The sequence below is a fragment of the Mastacembelus armatus genome, chromosome 2 (assembly GCF_900324485.2).
Source record: "Mastacembelus armatus chromosome 2, fMasArm1.2, whole genome shotgun sequence".
Classification (NCBI taxonomy): domain Eukaryota; kingdom Metazoa; phylum Chordata; class Actinopteri; order Synbranchiformes; family Mastacembelidae; genus Mastacembelus; species Mastacembelus armatus.
The window spans coordinates 1,921,613-1,942,665 of record NC_046634.1 but is presented as its reverse complement, the minus strand read 5'-3'; the positions used below and the strand labels follow the sequence as shown (position 1 = coordinate 1,942,665).

The following is a 21,053-nucleotide window of genomic DNA, read 5'->3' as shown; positions in this document are numbered from 1 at the left end:
TCGATGTACATGTGATGATGTGTGCTAATCTGTTTCGATCAAAAGCACATATACAATTGGTAACTGTTGAAACAACAACTCTACTGAATAATTTGCTGAAATGTGTCAGACGATTGCGGTTTGCCCAAAGGAACACAAAAAACGCTGTTATTTTGTGGCGAATGTCAATATTGTTTGGGAAAACTATGGGTTGAGCCAAAGCTGTGGATGAACACTATTTGCTACTGTCTGTTTGTTTGCTCTTCATAAAATCTGAAGTATGAAAAGATAATTGTATCAAGCTTATGAGATATCTTCCCCTCCAACTGTCGGCTCAGAAAGTCCAAAATGTTAAGCTATTATTATTATTATTGCCGTGAGAACTTTAGTATTTTGTGTCAGCCATTTGAGATGTACCCACAATATGCACCCTTTCTATGCACCCACAATAACAGTCACCCACACTAGAGTAAAGCTTCTTAACCCCTGTGGCAGGAAATATGTAATATCTTTGGCACAAGGCAGTTCTGCTTTCAAGTGGGCCTGCGGAACAACAGAAAAGCTGTGTGTTTCGCTTTTGGCATTCACATGTACACACACGCCTACTCAGTTCAGGACTCACTACAGGCCCCAGGGCCTTGGGGTGTCTTTCATACATACCGGAAGAATGGGTTTGAAATGTCTTCCAGGATACATACCTGTCTGTTGTCGAGTGTCAAGCATAGAACTGTGACATTTCACAAGACCGCACGTACACATAACACACCCCTTTTCACACACGCACATGCACATATGCACGTTAACAAGGATTTTTAGGGCACTTCCCAAGAGCGTGAAACCTCAGAGGTCTGCCTCTAATCCAGCCTAAAGGTTATCTGTTTAAAAGAACAAGGAACGTGTCAATAGACTAAGAAGATTTTTTTGTAGTCTTTGACCAAATATTCTATAATGACAGTCCAAGGTTATTGTTCGTGGGTGGGGTGTCCTGTCTTGGCACAGTTCTGGTGGAAAAAGAAAGTTTACTTCACTTCTTTCCTGTAATTGTCTAAACAATTTTTTTTTTTTTTTTTTGTGCGTGTGTTCTCCCATGCGACAAAACACATCCGTCTAGTACCAAAATAGACTTGTCACTATGTTAAATGTTCAGTTCTTGTTAAATAGAAAATATGCATTATTTTTTCTTTTACTTTATCAAAATCTGTTTTTTTTCCCCTCATTGTTATTGTTTACAATTTTGATATATTAGGAAATCCTCATTTCCCATCATATATTTTGAAGCTACTGGTTAACATCATACAAAGCCATATTTAACCATTTGCCTGTGGTTCGCAGTAGCCCAGTAGAAGTTGTGTGATTCGGTGTCAATAATATTAGATTTCCACAGATGTGCTTGAGGTCCGTTGGTGTGTGTGTACAGTTTGTAGGAGTAATTGAAAGCCTGTGTAAAATAGGTGAAACTCAGCCTTAGCATCAGCAATATCCGTTTTTTTTTTGTTTGTTTTTTTTCATGAGCTTTGTTTGACTTCTGCGCCATTTATTCCCTGTTCCCATAAGGCACTGTGTTTCTGGAACAGCACTTTATACACATGCTCACACTGGTACAAGCTCAACGTCAACAAATATTGACATTCTCCTGTGGATGCCACCTGGTCTGCCAGTTGAGAAATAATATACCAACTCAACCGCACATTAATCTACAGAAGTCACCCAAGACAAACAGGAGACAGCGTCCGGGAAGATGAAGATATTTCTGCAGCAGGGCATTCAGTGGCAGTCAAGTGTGGGTAGTTTGAACAAATGAGAAATACAGGTTGTTAATCCGAAATACTTTATGTAAAGGTTAATTTTAACTAAAATGAATGTTGATACAAAAATGTTAGTATCCACCTTTCTAAATATCTACAGGACTAGTGAGAGTACTTCACTTATAATGCTATTTAGCAGAAATGAACATATTAATACAGTCATCGCAAGTAGTTCATGTTGGCATTTAGTGCCAAGCCACTACCCGCTCTACTAGCCTGGCTTCCCCGTGTGTTTGTTGTGTGAATTCCTGTTAATAATTTACATGACAGTGTGTGCGTGGCACATATCAGCAGCCACAAACGGGAACAGTTATCCTTCTCATATGCAACTAAAGATGCAAACACGTGAACGGGACGGTGTGAGGCGACCAGTTGGTGAAAACAATGATTGTTGTGTCCAGAGGGAGCACGGGGTGGGGGCAGAGAGGCAGAGAGGCAGCCTGTGTGCTGGAAAACAAAGATGTTAAGAATTCCTGTGTATATCAGAACATAAACATGTCTCTTAAAACCATAGACTGCTAAGTGTGTCTTCCGTTTTTGTGTCAGCTAAGCGACTGGCTTTATACCTGACAACATTTCAAATTTGGATTTTGGGCTTTCTCAGGTTTCTGGATAGACCTACATTCCCTTTAACTCCTTCATGTGTGGAGAGCTTTGACACGTGGAATCTTGGAGCTCCTGGAGAGGGACCTCTTCATATTTTCACAGTAAACAGCCCCTGCAAAAGCTCTCGCTCCCTCTCCTCCATCTCTGAACAGTGGCCTCCTTTCAAGGCCATCACTTAAGGGCCCTATTAATAATTTGACAAGTTTTCTCAAAGATTAATTACGACCAGCTTCGAGGCTGCAATTATGCAGGGTGGAGAGACTCTGTAAACCTTCTCCAGCTTCATTTCCAGCCCCAATTTTCCACTTATCAAGATTTCATTGGGGAGGGGAGGTTGTCTAACTGTCTCTCTGATGCATAGATCCCCATTAGTTGGAAGGAATAAACAGCACTTGCTGGCAAATGCGTTCCAATTCCTTAGCAGATGCAGGAGATTGAATGCGGAGCTGGAGACCAAAGTTTTAATGACAGGACAAAAAAAAAACTGGAATTAGTTGTATTATAATTAAGAGAAAAGTAGTAAACATTTCAGCTTTTTTAGATTGTTAATACCAGTGACATGACTGCAGTGCTAGTGAAGTCCACATATGAGGGCAAGTTTCACTAGAGACCCATGGGGGGACAGTGTTCTCATTCATGTAAATGATTCCTGTCTGTCCACAATTGGGGGGGGGGGGGGCTAATGCAGGGGGCTCCAGAAAAACAAAGTAGAGCCAACTGATCGGAAAAAGTTGGACATCGCTCGACTCGTGCTGCAACATAGTGTCCTTCATTAGCAAATCAAATATATGCGAATGGGCGAAAGATGAAACTATTGTCAAAAGCTTCAATGTTGACATTCTCGTGTTTCCATTGTGCGACATGTGACTTCTGCAGATTCACAAGTGGTTGTGTTGTAGGTTTATTATTCCTGGCAGTCCAGGTGGCATCTACAGCACAATGTACGTATGCTGATCTTCAGTACACTACACTCTTGGCTGCACAACATCGTAATTTATTGTTGTAGCATGCTAGAGTTTTCTAATAGGTACTTAACATCAGCTACCTGTGGCTGATAAACCCTTAGTGACAAGCAAAGTCTTGAACTCAAACCCTTAAGTATTAGTGCTGAGTTGAACCCGCTTCTGTCTTCTGAATGATGAAGTTTTGAACTTGTGACTGCAGGGTGATGTGACAAGTACCAGCCAGACACCATACATCAGCACTGAAGAGTGGAAGGCTCCTGTCCTCCACAACAGATGGTTGGTACAGAGCCAGCCTGCCCGTTCATGTTTTGCGCACGCATGTGTGTGTGTGTGTGTGTGTGTCTGTGTGTGCGCGAAAGTGAGAGAGAGAGATTCTGGGAGAATACAATGCAGTGAGTGTCCCTGTGCTGTGGTCTGCCAGAGATAAGGGCCACCTGCCTGTCCCATTCTCCCCTGTTCTGAGTTCAGGCGAGCCCTCAGCCTCTCACTACAAATCATATACATTACTAGAGGAATGAAGCATGCATGTATGTATTGTTGATACAAAGAATTAGGAGTTTAACTGTCACCTTACACTCGTTTTTATAAGTACGTAGAGTAAAAAATGCTATTTTTGCTCCTGTAAAGTGAAATCTGTTGAAAAATGTGTCATCATGAACATGTTTTCATAATGTAAATCAGCTGCTCTTTGCATAGCATGATGAAACATTATCCATGTGTGCATTCAGTGAGAGAGAGAGAGAGAGAGAGAGAGAGAGAGGGGGGGGGGACGGAGAGGTGAGCTCAGAGCACAAAGGCCATATTGTTCTTCTTCACCGTCTGTCCATGATAACAATGAGCCATTCATTTGGCCTGCAAAGGGCCTAATTAATTCCAACTTTACATTCTGACCTACAATCTGCCCCCTGCTCATCCCCAGGCTTTCCCCCGGATCCATCAATTAATCCATGTAGTCACCTGCCTTCACCCCGTCTTTATCTTTTTCTCTCATCGTCTCTTGTCAGATGCGGTTTACCTCTACACTCACCAGCCAAATGTCACTTCTGGTTATTCAGACTTACAGTCCAGTATCGAACAATTTCGGGTCTGTTTGTATGCCTACAGAGCTGTGTATACATTCCAGCTTCTGAGGGAAATATTTAGCTCCTGAGCTGCTAAATGCTCTGCTGTGTTCACCAACTAGCTGGTAACTTTTCCTGACGTTTGGGAGTGCACATTTGGGTTTAAGTTGCAGTTCGCCTTACACCGGTACTCACCAGTTCACATCACAATAGCTTTTTGAGCCATTGCTAATATAAAACTAACGATTATTAGAGTAAATTTGCTTGATCATTTTTTCACATGTGCCACTACACATTTTGGTTCACCTTCACCGGACCTGCTCTGAGTTCTTTTACTTCAGCAGGTGAATTCCCTGAGTGTGGGTGGATCCAGTAGCAGGAGAAACTAGCTTTTCATGTCAGTCAATGACATACATTAGCACTTTTTGGCACTGAGGTCACAAGTAGTATTTTTCACCCTCTTGGATTAGAGTTGAATGTGCAGTTACCCCCCCACCTTTTCTTTTCATTTTGAAATCTCATAAAAAGTCAGTTCTTTTTCTGATTCTGAAGGACTGTCATCAGAGGCTGACATTTGCCGTTTATGGTCCAGATCACAAAAGAAAAGAAAAAAGATGTACTGCGAACGTCACTGCTGCTTCAGCGTGACATTAACTTATCACGGTGGGGCGTTGTAGGCTGATATATAACAAAAAAGAAAGAAAGAAAAAAAAAAAGACAGAAATAGAGGTTCATCTCTAGTAGCTGCTTTTAACAATATGGAAGTGAGCAGCAGGGCATCAGTTAAAGATAATGAAATCACTACAAAGGCTGCAAGACAGCACACAGTCTTGATTTAATATATTTCAGTTGATATATACGTTTACATTTAGTTATGATTGCAAGCCTAGCAACGCTGGCCGCACGAGCTTGGCTGCGTGATACAGGTGTGTGGGGTGTCCACAGTAATCTGTAAAGCAGATCTTCCATATTTTTGTTTGTTTGGGCAGAAGTCCCATTCCTCAGCCTCGCCTTGACATCTCGCACTACTCACCATGCAGTACGCAGCGACACACACACACACACACACACACACACACACATACAATAAAACGGTCCCTTTGCCGCAGTCTCAGCCCTTGCTCTCCCCCTGTCAAACTGAGCTTGGCGCTGTTTCCTTTTTCCTGCCCTACATCCGAAAGGCGAGGAGAGAAGTGAGCGGAATTCAGAGGACGAGAGTGGACAGAGAAAGGGGAGAAGCTGGTAGGAGAGAGAGGGGATGGAGGGGGGTAGAGACAGAAAAGAGTGAGGCGGGGGGAACAGAGAGGCTAGATAGGGATATGGGGGGGCGAAGGCATGAAATGTGTGGGAGGAATAGGGGTTAGGGCAAGGAGGGGGGTGGAGGCTCTGCGGTGGTGGTGGTGGTGGCGTTGGAGGGGACAAAATGAAGAACAGAGGCTGCTTTGTCGATAGCGACAGCAAACTTTACGGCAATCACTTGCCGCTCTCGCTCCACGGCCTCAAAGAGCAGCAGTCCGCTTGTGGTCGGAGCGCGCGTGCGTGAATGCGTGTGCACTGTTGTGTGTACATGTGCCAGAGCGTTTCTAGTCCCAGCATGTGTGTCTGTGTGTCTGTTTCAGTCTAAACACGAAGGAGCTTTAGGCCACCTCCTTCCAAGAAACGCACATAAAACACATGCAGGCACACACACAGACACACTCGTAGGATATTGGGTTGGTTAAGGAGACATTAACATGAGGCTTATCTTGGCACAGGTAGACCAGATCCTTGATAAGAAACTTCCTCTTTTGCACAGAGGGGATTATAGAGAGGCCAACAAAAATAGTTTTCCAGACAGTATTTTTCCAACTATAAAGTCAATCAAAGTTTGATGCCTTTTCTCATGGAACAGCACCTGTGAATCTTTGTTGTCTTTATTTTTAAAGACGCCGGTCTGAAGTTGTCCTCGCGTTTCTCTCTGGCTAGAAAACGCCAGTGCTGCTCCCTTAAGGGACTTCAGTACAAATGGTTTCAGACTGCTTTTAAACTGGTGACAGTACTTGAATTTTAGGAAGGACAGAAATCAAGACTGCGATTCCATATGCCGAAATATCAAGGTAGGAGACCAGATTGGATCTCAGGAAACGTGTTTTGAAAATCCCCCAGGTTTACCCTTGCACTCGACTCCTTCAGGTCCACTTTGAGCATTACAGCTCAGCGTAACTTGGTGGTAAAACTGTAGTGTTTCCCTGCACCAAAAAGTGTAAATCTATGTAATCCGATTTACTGATAAACTGCTTAGGCTATAGTAATTTCTGGCAGATTTGTAGTCAGTGAAATCTTTATGAATTACCTCCATCATCACATCTAGACATAGTGAAAGTGTCCTGAAAACCCTTTTTTTAGAATATAGTTTTAAGTAGAAGCAAATAAAAAAAGTGAAAGATGCGTTTGAAGAGATTTAAAGGTTTTTTGCAGCGTTCCCTCCCTCTCGTGCCGGTCACACTGAAAGTTCTAAGGGTCCCATTCATCCTCCTTTCCCTGTGTGTCACAGCCAAAGCCTGGCTACAACCATGTCAACAGCCATGTAGTACTCTGTGTGTGTGTGTGTGTGTGTGTGTGCGTTTGAGAGAGAGAGATCGTGAGTTAGGGTTTGTAAGGGTCTCTTTCTTTGGGGTCATTGAGCACAGGTGACCACAAGAAGTTGTTTTCCAGAGCTTTTCCAGCAGTGTGTGCATGCGCTTCGGACTGTCTCACCTCAGTCAAATACATGTACGTGCACGCACACACGCTCACCCGCACACAGACGCACGATTGCTGAAGGACTGGCACTCTTGTGTGTTTTTATGCAGTATTAGTTAAGCCTGATTGTAGTATTTCATTAGTTTGCCAGCTCTGGCTTTAAATGGCCAGTCATGGCAGACATGCCCCGTTATCTTGATAGCTTAACTAGCAAGAAAGTGTCATAGTCATGAACCGCATGAACTCAAGTGTGTGAGTGTTTTCTGCATTAATCAGGCAGGCGTTTCAAGCTGAAGGAATTCTGTTGCTTTTGGCTCTGGACCAACTGCAGAGCTACTTTAAGACACCTCACGCTGAAATGACGTTAAGTGTGCAGCTTTTTTTTTTTTTTTTTCCATTTTGGGTCCCTGCAACGAGGCCTACAGTTAATCTGATATTGAATATGCATGTGAAATTCTATTAACACATACTCAAAGTTCGCAATCTGTACTCCTGATCTGTTTTAACCTTTCTTCATATGATAAACTTTAAATTCATTTAACTAGCATTATATGAAAAAGCTACAATTGCAATTACCCAAACTGAAAGGAATAAAAGCCTCAATTCTGCAACTGTTGCACATTTTTCAAGAAAAGATGAAAACTTTTCACCAGGCACAGTAAAGGCAACTCTTTTTAGGTTAAACTCCTACGACTCATAGGGCTGTAGGCCTTGGAAGATCGATATGATACATAGTTTTCTTCTTTTTCAACAAGCTCCAGTAGTCCTTGTTATGAAGCACAAATGGAAGATGTCCCTTTTCGGTATTCAGCAAAAGGGAGGAAGTTTGAGGAACACACTAAGTCAAGGCATTTACATGCACTTAAGTAACCAGTGACAATTGGCTTTCTCCAGTCAACTGATGTCTTGACCGTCACGTAAACGCGAAACCTGGTTTCCCCAAAACTGGAGCCGTCTCCTGGAGGACTTGGATTTCTCTGCCAAGCAAATGCATGAGCAGGTTTCTAATCTGGGTGGGTGGTAACTACTTACAGAACAGTACACCACTGCAAGGTTATCACTGTGTAACCTGATTTCTAACCAGGTCACTGAAGTTCATGTTAAACGTGGCGAGCGTGGTGTTTATCCCAGCCTGATTGGCCTAAGTAGGTGCACAAATATAAGCCGAGTGAATGTCTTTGCACCGTGGTACTTTAATTTCTGGTAAACATTAAATAATGTCACCAAACCATAACATTGCACCTGTGCAGCTTCTAAATGTTTTCCATATGTCATTACCGTAAAGCAGTACCTCTTTCTAAACAGAGGAGCCTTTATCTAGTGAAATCCTGCACCTGTGCTTGCTGTAGAGTGGATATCTGTGGCAGAAAGACTCATTCGCTTGTTTGCCCCTCTCTCCCGTCTGTCTTGTCCCCGGTTGTTTAAAATCAAGAGGAATCTCGGGTATGTCGACAATCTCTGCAGCCATTGACAAATTTCTGTCTTAAGGCCGGGGAAACACACACACACACACACACACACACACACAGACAGACAATCTCTCATGTGTCAGGTGACACACGCGCACACACACATATATGCACGCACGCCACAGCTCGGCCGTCATCGTCAGCTTGTCAGAGTGCTTCACCTGCGAATGGTAACAAGACCCCGTGGCTCGCAGCGCCCTCATAGCTGCCTGAGATCAGTTTGGTTTGGTAACAGAGGTTTACCTGAAACGTTGGTTTTAAAACCAGCTGTCACATCATTTTCTTGTAGATAACGGAAAACAGCGACCGTTTCTTCAAAGTCGGCCTGAGTTGTGTGTTTGTGAAACATCACCCCATTTCCTCGTGCACACGACCATTTGGTGGTTAACACATGTACGTGATGAGTCATTTGGTGTTGTATGAACCCTTGGCTCATTGTGGGGGTAAGAAGTAGTTAGAGTTTACCTACACTGTGATTGTGACGGTGATCTAACACTACAAAAGCTGAATAAAATAATAAAATAAAAAAATATGAGAATATTGTATCATTGTTTATTAGACCTGCAACGGGTTTTTGCCAATCAGTAACAAAGCATTTTAAATTTTAAATTGATGCTCCTTGTAGCCAATGTCAGTCTCTTCCTTAGAATTGACACATGGCAAAATCCAATTAAATCAATGTCCGGAGGTCTCGAGAATATTTCAGCGTTTCACACTAAGACGGTGCATCCTGTCTTAGCCACAGTCCTTTAACCTCCAAGAAATACTCAGAGCATAGCCTTAGTATAGCCATAGCATAGCCATAGCATGTCCATAGCATAGCCATAGCATAGCCTTAGCATAGCCATAGCATAGCCATAGCATATCCATAGCATAGCCTTAGCATAGCCTTAGCATAGCCTTAGCATAGCCTTAGCATAGCCATAGCTAGGTGAAATTGGCTTTACGACCTGGGTGTCACACGGGGTCATTATATCTGTTTCTTCCTGCAGCTTTGTTCTGCATGACCTCACTCTTTCCCCAGTCCAGTCCTCAGTTTGCAACACAAAGGGACGACAATAGACACATTTATAGTAGTATCACACTGGAAGTGGCCCAGCCTTTCGCTGAACTTGTTGACTCTGAGGTTAGCTGGTTTGAAGGAAGGACATTAGCTTAACAGATTTGACATCTTCCTCTTCCTCACAGCTTAGATTTGAAGCGCCTAACTTTTTTTTTTTTTTTTTTTTTTTGTCTCCCCACAGCTGCAGTTACGTCTGTGGAGATTTGACTTGCAAATATCTTCATTCTCTTTCCTCGTGGAGCAATTTGAATAATTCGATCTGGTTTACGTGATGGAAAAAGGAGAAGTTGCTTTTGCAAATTGTGGACAGAAAAAGAGAAAAGTCAAGAATGGACACGTTAACTAAGCAGAGAGAACATTTGAAAAAAAAAAAACCTCTGTTGATTCATAATATTAATGATCCATCCAGTTTGGAAATTATTTTTTTATATTAATATAACATTTAGGCAATGCATTATTAGACATTAAGTGCCATTTTGGCACTTGGAACAGATGATGTCCCAAAACAGCACAGTGATCTTGTTGACACTATCAGTTTAAGCGATCGATTCACTTTTTTACATGTAGGACGAAATATCAGATCCAAGATAAGAAGCTAACTATAAACACATTTTTACAGACTACATCTCTCTTTATGCCACTGATGAGGAACCGTGAACATCTTCCGGTCACCCACTGACCTATTATTATTATTTTTTTCCTCACATCTGAAAACACAATTTTTCTAAATGCTAAATGCCTGTTCTTCCCGTCATAGAACTATATAATTCAAAGTCTGTTAGCGATTACACACATGCATCCACATGTGTGTGTGCACCCCCCAGACACACACACACACACACACACACACACACACACCCCCATGTTTATAATTGCCACCATCCACACACTAAATGCGATGCGGTATAGTGAGCTGTCAGACCGCACTAATTCCTCTTTTTATGTGTGTCTGTCCTACTGTGTAGCAGAGGGATCAGGATTGCCTTTCAGGATAACAACTGAAGCTCTAAGCTCTTAGTGCGTGTGGTGTGTGTGTGTATCTGCTTGAACAACAATTGGCCCCTAAGCTGTAAAGAGCCTTGCAGCCACAGTGTCGCCAACAAATACCCACTGGCTGTCAGCAACGGACCGACTTTGTGTGTGTGTGTGTGTGTGTGTGTGTGCGTGCGCGTCGATGAGCCAACATCCTGTGGTGGATTGAAGTTAAGTGCTGCTATTAGACTTAGGCCTCCAGTGGGGCTCCATTGTCTGGGCGAAAGGCTCGATCACGCTGACAGAAACCAAAACACACGCAAGAATACACATGAATCTACCAACATTAGCACGTGCATACAGATCCAGTTTTTGACATGTGCCAAATCTGAAACCGCGGGTCCTTTCTGCTGCGCGCGTCTTTGGCGCGCACACGAGCTGAACATTTATGACAGATATATTCGCCAGCGCCTCTCTTGCTCTCTCTATTTGCCCTCCTCGCCTTTCTGGCTGCTGTAATCTTCCTTCTCGAGGCATAACAGTAGTTCGGCTGTCATTGAGTAGAATTGGGTTGCATAAGATGTGGATTTGAAATTGTAGGCGCACCTTGTAATTCACCTCGCAAAGCCATACACGCTCCCAGAGCTGCAAAGGTGAATGAATTTCCAAGCTCGTCAAACAAAAGTGAATGCGAAACTTTAAAAAAAAGGAAAAAAAAAAGTTTTAGACATTTCAGCACTTGGGATTTGTCACTCAGCAGCTTAAAAAGATGCCGGGGGCAAGATTTTACCAATTGGGTATGACTTAGTTTATAATCTTGAGTTAAACTGCTGTATTTAATTTGACAGAACACCTAGCTGAGTGTGACAGTAGCAGAGGACAACCTCAGATGGAGGTAAAACCACAGTCAGTTGGGGGGGGGGGGGGGGGGGGGGGGTGCGCTTCATTTGAGCTCTACATGTGTGCATGTCTGTGCCGCCCACATCGGAAAACAAGAAAGAAAAGTTCAGCTTCTGAGAAAATGGTTTCACTGGTAGAGAGGTGAAAGGCAGGACTTTTTTTTTTTTTTTTTCTCTATTACACCTACGTTCAGTGAGATTTTAGCACCATAGCCTGTCTTTAAAGTTGTGTTAAACAGATTTTTGTGCAACAGGCTCATACCGTTTGCAGAGTCCATCAGAAAACCTCTGTCAAATTGTATTGTAATAAGACCTAATAATAATAATAATAATCAGGTGTTTTGGGCATATGCCTCTGCAGACCGTGCTTAGGAAAACTAGATACATCTTAGTTTCGCAATAAAAGCTTGTGTAACTCAGAAAGTCACTGTGGAACATAATACACCACAGGTGCAAAGTCCAAACGCTTAGAGGAAGATGATTTACCACAAAAAACATCACTTTCAGAAAGAAGGCTCAGCAGTCTGAGAGACTTTTTGCTCAATTCAGGATCTAGATTCCAGACTTGGCAGCGTTTGTAGCTCTGCTTTTGACCCTACAGAGTGGACAGTATCATCCTGGCTATAAAAAAAGACAAGAAAAAGGGTTGGTTTTTTCAAAGTTTAGCATGTATTATGTCTGCTATGAGCACGTAAAGCACGGTGTACTAAAAAAATGCTTAGATTTATTATGTATGGAGGGTAGTAGGTCTGTGAGGCTGTACTCACTCACACAGCTGTGATTTGGTGTAAGCGTTAACATAAGTGTGCTCATAGGGTAACAGTTATTTAAATATTTTGTTGTAGTTGCCACGTTTACATGTCTTTTAACACACTTTTGCAGCAATGATCTATGTATTCATGGGAGTTTCACATTCAGAGGTGCAGGAGATCTGGCCGGAAAGGCTTATTATTAGTTAATCTTTTACATTTGGGATAGTTTGAACAGGCTGGCACGCATCTCCCTCACCTCTCAGCAATTCCTCTTTTTTCTGTTCCCCCTCTCTCCGTCTCTCACGGTGCCGTTCGATTGCTTAAGCCTGCCTGGCCGTCAGACAGACAGACAATGCGTCCATGAAGAATAGCTTCGCTTCCTTCCTGTCTTCCTGTGCTGCGTTCTGCCTTGGTGAGCAGAGTGAATAGGCCGCTCTGCCCCACGGCCGCCATGAACCGCAAGGGGCCGCGGCGGATAAAACCAACAAAGAGAGCTGTTCTAGGGCCTTTTTTTTTTTCTAGTTCACATCCCCTCCTCCTCCTCCTCCTCCTCCTCCTCCTCTTCCTCCTCCTCTTGCTGTTTTCTGCTGCCAAATCAGTGGGACGGCCGAAGGATAAACAATCTCCCTGTGCTCTCATGTAGCATGTTTTTATCATTTTCTGCTGTAATTCTAACTTTTTGTCAGTTTATTGGCAAAGTGTGTGCCCGCATGGTGTTTAACTTTACAGGCCACACATGGACACAGGTAGATTGCAAAAGTACAAATGCTGCACTACAGTAGTGATATATTTCTTTGTGTTCTTCCTTTTGCTTTTACATTGCATACCCCAACAGATAGAACTATTTTTTTCTTCAACGCATCCAGCCAGTTGCCCTCCCCAGCCCCCAACAAGACCACCGTCTCCTTATGGGAATACCAAGTAGGAGCAGGTAGCTGAGAGGAGCGTCGGGGAGCCAAAATAGTTCCCGACTATTGAAAACAGGATGAATGCACGCCGGGTCTAAACTGTTAGGTCTTTGTCATTCAAAGCAATGCTTTTAACCCTTTGCGGTCCCCCTTCCAACGACCCCTGGTCCTCCCCCCTCGTCCTTTCCCTCTTCATTCACAGCTGAGACAATGAAGGGAGAGAGGCGAACTGCGACTGGAAAGAGAAAGACTAAACACAAGATCAAGTTTCTCTTTTCTGTCCCTAATGGGATTCTGCCCGTTACGTTTGCATCTTCACTCCTCATCACTGTTAAAATAGGTGAAAGTTCATAATTATGTAAAGCAACCTCCCTCTTCCCCCCAACCCCCTCTTGAGGCAAAGGCTGGGGATGAATAACAAACAAGCGAGCGCAGGTTGGGCCTCGGCACGTCGATCATGGCTCTGAAGGCATACCCCGCCGCAAACACGTCCGTACGCTGTCAACAAGTGTCAGAGGGCTTACGTTTCGCCTGCGGGGACGTTCAAAACCAAGGAATTCCTGAACAAACCTTTCATAAAAACCATGTAAAAAAAAAGGGCCTAGTATCTGCAGGATCCCGAGGAACCTGTACTCGACAAACAAACCGCAGCATAATAGCAGGCCTATATGAATGTGTATTTGTAAAAATACAGGTGGAGCGCTTGATTTATATGATGAATAGGAAGTGATAAGGAGGCAAAGAAATCTTTTTCTGGAGTGCACAAGGCTTTAATAGAGTCAAATGTTCTTCTTAAAGAGAGAGGTGTGGCGTGGTTTGATGTGTGTAAACATTGTGGAGCAATTGTGTTGCAGAGGCAAAACAGAAAACAGCACAGGGTCTATTCTGCCTGAGAGTTCGTGTAGAGGTTCAATTAAAATCACTGGCTTAAAGTGTGTGTGTGTGTGTGTGTGTGTGGGTGGGGGGGTGGGGTGGGGGGTTAAACCTAGAAAAAACATCACACTTTCTCATCACCAGAATATGATTTGATGACCGTGCTTAATAAAAGACAATAATAATGCATAAAAAAAAAAAAAAAAAGAAACAGGAGAAATAATTAGACTGACTTCATGGTTGTTTAATTTCAAACGTTAATATATTTGTCTTCTAATTCATAGTGAACTATTCATCCAGGTTTGACACTCGTACAGTCCACCTCAGACCTGCAGCAGCTGCAGAAAAGCCCCCAAAAATGTTACACATATAACGATGCTTCCTGAAAATAAATATTTTTTTCATTATAAAATAATAAACCTTCAAATAAATATATATATTTTTAAACTTTACACTAAGCAATATTGGAATTAGAAAATAGGTTTTTCATATAAGGTGACTGTACAATTTACAAGTAGAAGGGCTAAGATTTTGCCTTTGTAAATTACATAAAAATGATTGCTATACATTCCAGTGAATGTACAAACACCTTATAAATGAAGTTTACCGATTCATATGAAAGCAGATTTATCAAGGTGCCTCTGGGTACGGCAGAAAACCTTTCACAGTTGAAGTATTATATGTACAAAAATAAAACATCTGGCAAATCATTTTCTACTGTACATACCTTTTGCGTTTACTACTTTATATACAGTTAGTAACACGAATCTGTTCTTAGCATATAAGTTGTATTAAATGCTTAAAACATGCTATCCATTTGGACTCACTTAGCAACAACATGGTGTCGGTGCACCTGTGAAGAAATTGTTTTTCAGGACAGAACAGTAGTTGAATGTATCTTTATACTTTGAAACATGAGGAGTGTGTATTTGGTTTCCTTTTCGACTGAAATTCCACGCTAGGGGTGAGTGAGTGCGCATCCGGTGCCTTTAGTACAATCACATTTTTCAACTAGCTGTAAATGTTGAGAATTTGTGGCAAATTCTGACAGTCTTGGCCCAGATGCAGTAGGACGATGGATGGAAAACAAAAGGTAATGCATTATGGCGTTAGCTTCCTAATCGAACCTTTGAACTACAAACCTAAAGGGCCAGAAGGTCTGTCATATCACTACAGTCAAGACAAGGTCTTTGCATCCTTCCGCACACGACCGTGCGTCTACGTCGGCTTGGCTGCGCCATCGCTGTGGACCGGGTCGCACCGACAGCCCGGTCGTGTGACTCGGTCGTAGCAGCTCTGGCACACGCTGAGGCATCCTTTACCTGGGAGGTAGCACAGAAGGCAGGGGAAGAGCAAGGAGAGAAGAGACACCGTGGTCCAGCGGAGACAGCAGTGGGACTGCGTGCACGAGAAGGGCTTGTCTGTGCACATGTCCTCGTCGTCGCTGGAGCAGTGGTAGAATAGCCCCTTGACACAGCAGACGCACGTCATGTACTCCACCGCGCTCTCCAAGGAGCATATGCAACGTCGGCCGCACAGCCAGCAGGAGGGAAGCACCCGTGGGCGACCGCACTCCGAACACCGGCACCGACCACAGTTCTCACACTTGTTGGAGTGTTTGATAGGATTGTCGGAGCCTCCAGTGCCCGGCACGACCGCCACCCCCCTGGATTCCTCGTTCAGGGGTTTCAGCTCTTCCGGACGGATTTCCGCACGTTTCGGCTGGGTTCCGATTATCTGACCGCCACCCGCCGGGCTGCCGAGGAGCCTCTGGGCTGAAGAAGCGCTTCCCACACTGGTTGTGATGCTGCTGTGGCAGTTCTCTATACTGGAGGTCCTCTGCATTCCCTCCATAGAAGAGATGGAAGTATTTGCATTTCCACGCCGAGTTGACGAACGAGGGTCTCGGAGATCGGTAGGCCTCTCTTCCCGAGTCTCCTGCCGCGAGCTCGCCCTCGAACCCGGTGGAGTAATCGAGTCACCCTGCTGTCGCGTAGGCCAAGAGGCCAGAGGCTCAAGGGGCCCTTCTGTATATTCATTGCTGCTGCCAGTTACCCTGATCTGATCCAGAGACAGCACCGCCGGAGTATGGGTTGGCTGCCCGTCGTTGAACCCAGGGTCCGGCAGACCGTCGTGGGTTTGAAGTTGCAGTCTGCCTTCGTCACGCGCCGTCCCCGGCGAGCCGGTCGACGACGGCGACCACCCACGGCGTCCTCCTCCCCCGTCGATGTCGTTCTGTCTCGCGGAATCCATCTCGGGACTGAAGGACCTCTCTGGCTGGCATGGGACACATCTGAAGTCCTGTCAAAGAAACAGAGAGTTTATATCCATCTGTGCCAAGCTATGCAAACAGTAACATGCAAATCGTAACCGACATCTGTTAAAGCACCACTATGGAAATAAGGCCAAAGGCATCATTGATGTAACGTTTGCACTCCCAGGTTTAGACTATGTCATTTAGGAAGTGATATCTTTATTAAATATAGATGCTTCCCAAAAAGAAACGTGCAAATGTGCCTGTAGTACAGAGGTAAAACCGTTTTCATCGATGAGCCGGTGAGCATAAAATTAATCGGAAAGTTAAAAAGCTGACCGTGAACTTCGACGTCTGCGATCGGAACACTTCAGTAGGCCTACGGCTCGGTTTCAGGATTTATGTTCCACGTCTCTCGACCTGTCGGTCGTCTGTGCAGAAGGCCGGAAATCCTCCTCCGAAGTCACAATCGATCTGCACCGGTTTTGATAATGAACGAACTCACGAAGGACCTAAAATGACCAAAATTCACGGGTTTAAAGTTTCTTCAAAAAGTACATGCCAATTCTTTTAATTTGTTATTAAATATAAAAAGAAAAGGTTGCCAATCAGTGGTAAAAAAAAAACAATCACAGAGCTGCAAATATTAGAAAAATGATTTACAAACTATTCAGGTAACTCAATATACATTGAGGTAATTTTTTAACCAAATGCTAAAAACCTGCTGGGTGCAGCTTCTGAGATGTGACTTTTTGGGATCTGAACTGTTGGTGGGGACAAAATAATGAAGAAAGAGGTGACCGAGGCGACAGAGTCGACAATTCAGCGTCTGTAGAAACACACGATTATACTATATTGCTAATGTAACAGAAAATGTGTATTTAAATTGCATTTGTTTACACTGAATAATTTGGAGGATCAACATTTCTATTCTCAGAGCCTGCGTACGCTGATGTTCCAAGTTCAGGTTTGCTCTGTGTTTGAAGGTGAAGGGAAGTAGGGTACTGTAGACCAGTATGGGTCACACAGAACACAGATACTGAAAATCCAAGCACAATCCAAGCACAAATCCAAGAGCAAGCAGACTAAATGGGAACGGCAAATGGGAAAAGCGTATTTGTATACATTATAGATCTGTACAACAATTCAGACATCTAGTCTATGGGCCCCAGATCAGTTATAATGGCAGCGATTCATGGTATGGAGAGATTTCTATTTGCATATTACACTGTCACTCTGCATTAATCTAACTCATTCAGATGCACAGCCTTGTTTTCACCAACATATCACGCCACTGTTAAGAAACTGACAGTTGTGGCTTTAATACTCCATCCCTGCGCTAATTAGCTTTCAAATGCCGTCTTCGGTGGGGGTCGATCCCTTCCCTCCACCTCAGTGACAATAGAGGAAGGGCTTTTGTTTGTCGCATGACAAACGGCCGCCAGCAATCTTGGCCATTCTAACACATTTTACATTGTGAGCTCTGGAAAAGAGCATGAGTGACAAGATTTAAAAAAAAAGAAAAAGAAAAGTTTGGAGCATATCAAGAGCCCACGTAAGGGCGAGCGATGCGTTCAGGGGCGACGGTGGGACCTGAAGCACTGCTTTCTGAAGGGCCCGCAGGGGCCCGCAGACCCACTCATCTCCTTACAGGGAAAGCCATGTTGGCCACAGCGGGTGGCTGAAGCTTGAGGGCTGGCAGAGGTTAACTCTGTCATATTGTTTCCGAGGCACACCCGATGAACTGATATTTTCATCGTGTGTGGCAGAGTGATATTGCAAATACAACGTGGCGTGAGTGTTTTAAGAAAAGTGTTATTAAAGTAGAGTAGATATACTACTGTGTGTGTGTGTTGGGGGGAGCAAGGGGGAGCAATAGTAAGATTATGCAAATATGAGCAAATATATATTAGATAATAAAGAGCAGCAGCAAAAGGAACCATTCAGTTAAACTGTAGTCAAAAGCATATTCTAATTTATATCTTAGTGTTTTTACAGAGAAACTCCAGAAGAAAAAAAAAGCTCATGATTGAACATGTCAGCTCCACTGCGTTATGACCATAAACATAATATGTGACGTTATGGCGCACAGTGAGCTGAAGGAACATATGGAGCGCTGGAAAGTGGGAGCAAACTAAGAAAAAAAAAGACGATGGCAGCTGTAAGCAATGAAATGCGCATGGCCGTAATAACACGCTTACCGTGCTTCCAACACTTTTCTCCCGTGTAGGTGAAATAAGAAGCGTCCGAGCGAGAGTTTATTCCCCTACATCAGAAGTTCAGTCGGGGGAGCCGCGGGTACAATCCATTGAGAAAGTTTCCAGGCAGAGCGCATTTTGCGCTGAAAAAGCGGCGCTAAAGACGTAAAATCCCGTGTTTTGCGCGAGAGAGCACGAGGCATTAAAAGTGGAGAAAAGTGAAGTCACCGCCGGAGTGTCAACTTAACGCGACTCCGCTTTTCATTCTGCAAAATGGCCCCTTTCAGAAAGGAGAAAAAAAAGAAGCAAGCGACAAAACTCCAGCACGGTACTTTTAATTTGCCGTGTTTTATCCACAGTGCTGTGACGGGCCGCGAGTACTTTTTTGTCGCGCGCTCGGGCGCGCGTACGTGTCTATGTGTGCGTGTGTGTGTGTGTGTGTGTGTGTGTGTGTGTGTGTTTTTTTTCTTTCCGGAGAGGAGGTCGAGATTTGGGCTGTAAATGGCGTCAAGCTGAAGGGGGAACAGAGAGCTTGTTGTTGAAGCGGATATCTCGCATCCGGTGCGCAGCCATTGGCTGCTAGAGAGCAGCCATTCACACCCAGTCTGATCAATTCTACAGCAGGAGCCAGACACTGCAGCCCCACCGCTGTGGAAATGTGAGAGCTGCCCTCCTAAACACTGGGGAGGTTGTGATCAGTGGTGGCTCGTCATAGATTTTAAAGCAGCAGCAAGTTTCACATAGGATGCTAATAAAAGTCAGACTGCAGCAGGTGACCAGTAGCATCTTAATAAAAATACATCTGGTTATTTATGGATGTCATTATATAAGACATTGCAAAAATAATAAGATTTAAGTTCCATGAGAAAAAAAAGGAGTAATTTGAAGAAGAAAAAAAAAATCTTTGCATCTAAAATATCAAAGTGTAGTTTTGAGATAGTTATTGTTCTTTAATGAATTCATCTTTTATTTTATACTTTTGCTGTGTTACAATTCAGAGAGAAATGCTGTGCATTTGCACGTATTTGTTTCTTTCAGTGAAGATCCTGTGTACTGTGTCTTTACTATAAATATATAATATACATATATATATAATATTCTATAAATGCAGCTTGTGGTGCTAAAAAAACATTTATTTCCCTCCTTCTGTTCTGGAGCATAAAATTATACAAAGAGGAAGGAATAAAGAAAAGCACCTGTTTGAAGCAGATTGTTACCATATGTACATGATCTTTCTCACATGAGATAAAAATGAGTGTTAACCATTGGACACTGCAGCCATTCTATACCATTTGAGGCTCTTTGCCAGGCTGCTGTCCATCTAAAGTCAAAAACAATTAATAGGAACAGATAAGGCTAATTAGCAAGCCAATACTATGTTTGCTCTGAACAGTACTCAAGGCTTGTGGAGCAGCACCTCCGTGTGGACTTGTCTTTAAACTGCAGGCTGCAGTCAATACAAGCTGGAGCTGACATAGGAAAACACACAGCAACACAGGGAAAGAAACCATGAAAAGTATGAAATAACAGATTGGGTTTAGTTACTCTGCAACAGGGAGGAAAGGAACATATTTTCGGTGTAAACGTGGGGGGGGGGGGGCTTAGACAGCCCTATATCTCCTCTATGTTAGAATTGTCTGTCTGATCAATTCCAGACAGAATAATTATGAAGTTGCGAGTACCACACCACCGAGAGAGGTCACTTTAATCAACTCAGAGTACGGCTTGGCAAATGAAGTTGGATCCAGATCAGGAAGCTTTCAGGACTTGTCTTATATTGAACCATTTGTCTTTGTTTGTTTTTCCCGTCTCCCCGACTGCGGTTCATTTACCCTTTAAGCGCTTTGCTCTTGTTCAGTGGTAAAAAAGACAGAAATGAAACATGCAATGGAAAGTTGTGTTGTTTCAAGGCACCGAACACACAGACAGACAGACAGACAGACAGACAGACAGACAGACAGACAGACAGACATAAGGGGAAAAGGCCATTGTGATGGTCTGCTCTCATCAGTGAGACGTTTTACAAAGGTCGTCACGAGGCATCTCGCTCGAGTTGGACTTTGGTAACTTTGTTGAATAATCAGAGGGAACGTTCCACCAAAGGACTGTCTCATAAATATCACATATTATGATATTTACCCTATATATTTATACCAATACGACAACAAAGTCCCGGTGTTATCCCTGAATAAGAGACAAGAATAATGGTTGTTACCTGCAAGGCATCATGATGTTCCCCTGTGTTTTTAGCTTGGCTGCTCTTCAGTTTTCATATCTCAGCAGTTTCCTCCCTAGACTGTGGCAGATGTCATTCTAAACATGTTTAATTTACTGAGGTTTCACATCTGCAGCGTTAGGACTCAATCGCACTCCTAAAATGTACAAAGTACATTTGCCGATGAGCTACTCAGCCAAGCATAAGTGTGCGAGAGCTTGCACATATTTGTCCTCTTCTTTCAGGCTCACCCTAGCACCTTTTTCATCATCTAAACCACCAGACCAGCAGCATGCTTAGTTGACTTAGAGAC

The 21,053-nt window shown here is 43.5% G+C and overlaps 1 protein-coding gene across 2 annotated transcripts; it reads right to left on the bottom strand.

Annotated features, from left to right (window-relative positions):
• Positions 1–14,302: 14,302 nt before the first annotated feature.
• spry2 (sprouty RTK signaling antagonist 2) lies at positions 14,303–19,109 on the bottom strand. Of its 2 annotated transcripts, XM_026302226.2 has the most exons (3): positions 18,529–19,105; positions 16,667–16,839; positions 14,303–16,374 (listed from the first exon to the last, which is right to left on the bottom strand). In XM_026302226.2, the coding sequence occupies exon 3, from the start codon at positions 16,324–16,326 to the stop codon at positions 15,292–15,294; it is 1,035 nt and encodes a 344-aa protein (XP_026158011.1). In that variant the 5' UTR covers positions 16,327–16,374; positions 16,667–16,839; positions 18,529–19,105; the 3' UTR covers positions 14,303–15,291. The 2 variants fall into 2 exon arrangements, with proteins under 2 accessions (XP_026158011.1, XP_026158013.1); XM_026302228.2 differs by lacking the exon at positions 16,667–16,839 and having other exon boundaries at positions 18,529–19,109.
• Between the last annotated feature and the right edge of the window lie 1,944 nt (positions 19,110–21,053).

Excerpts from the sequence above, each read along its gene's own strand:
- spry2 (XM_026302228.2), bottom strand. The coding sequence starts at position 16,326 with ATGGATTCCGCGAGACAGAACGACATCGACGGGGGAGGAGGACGCCGT.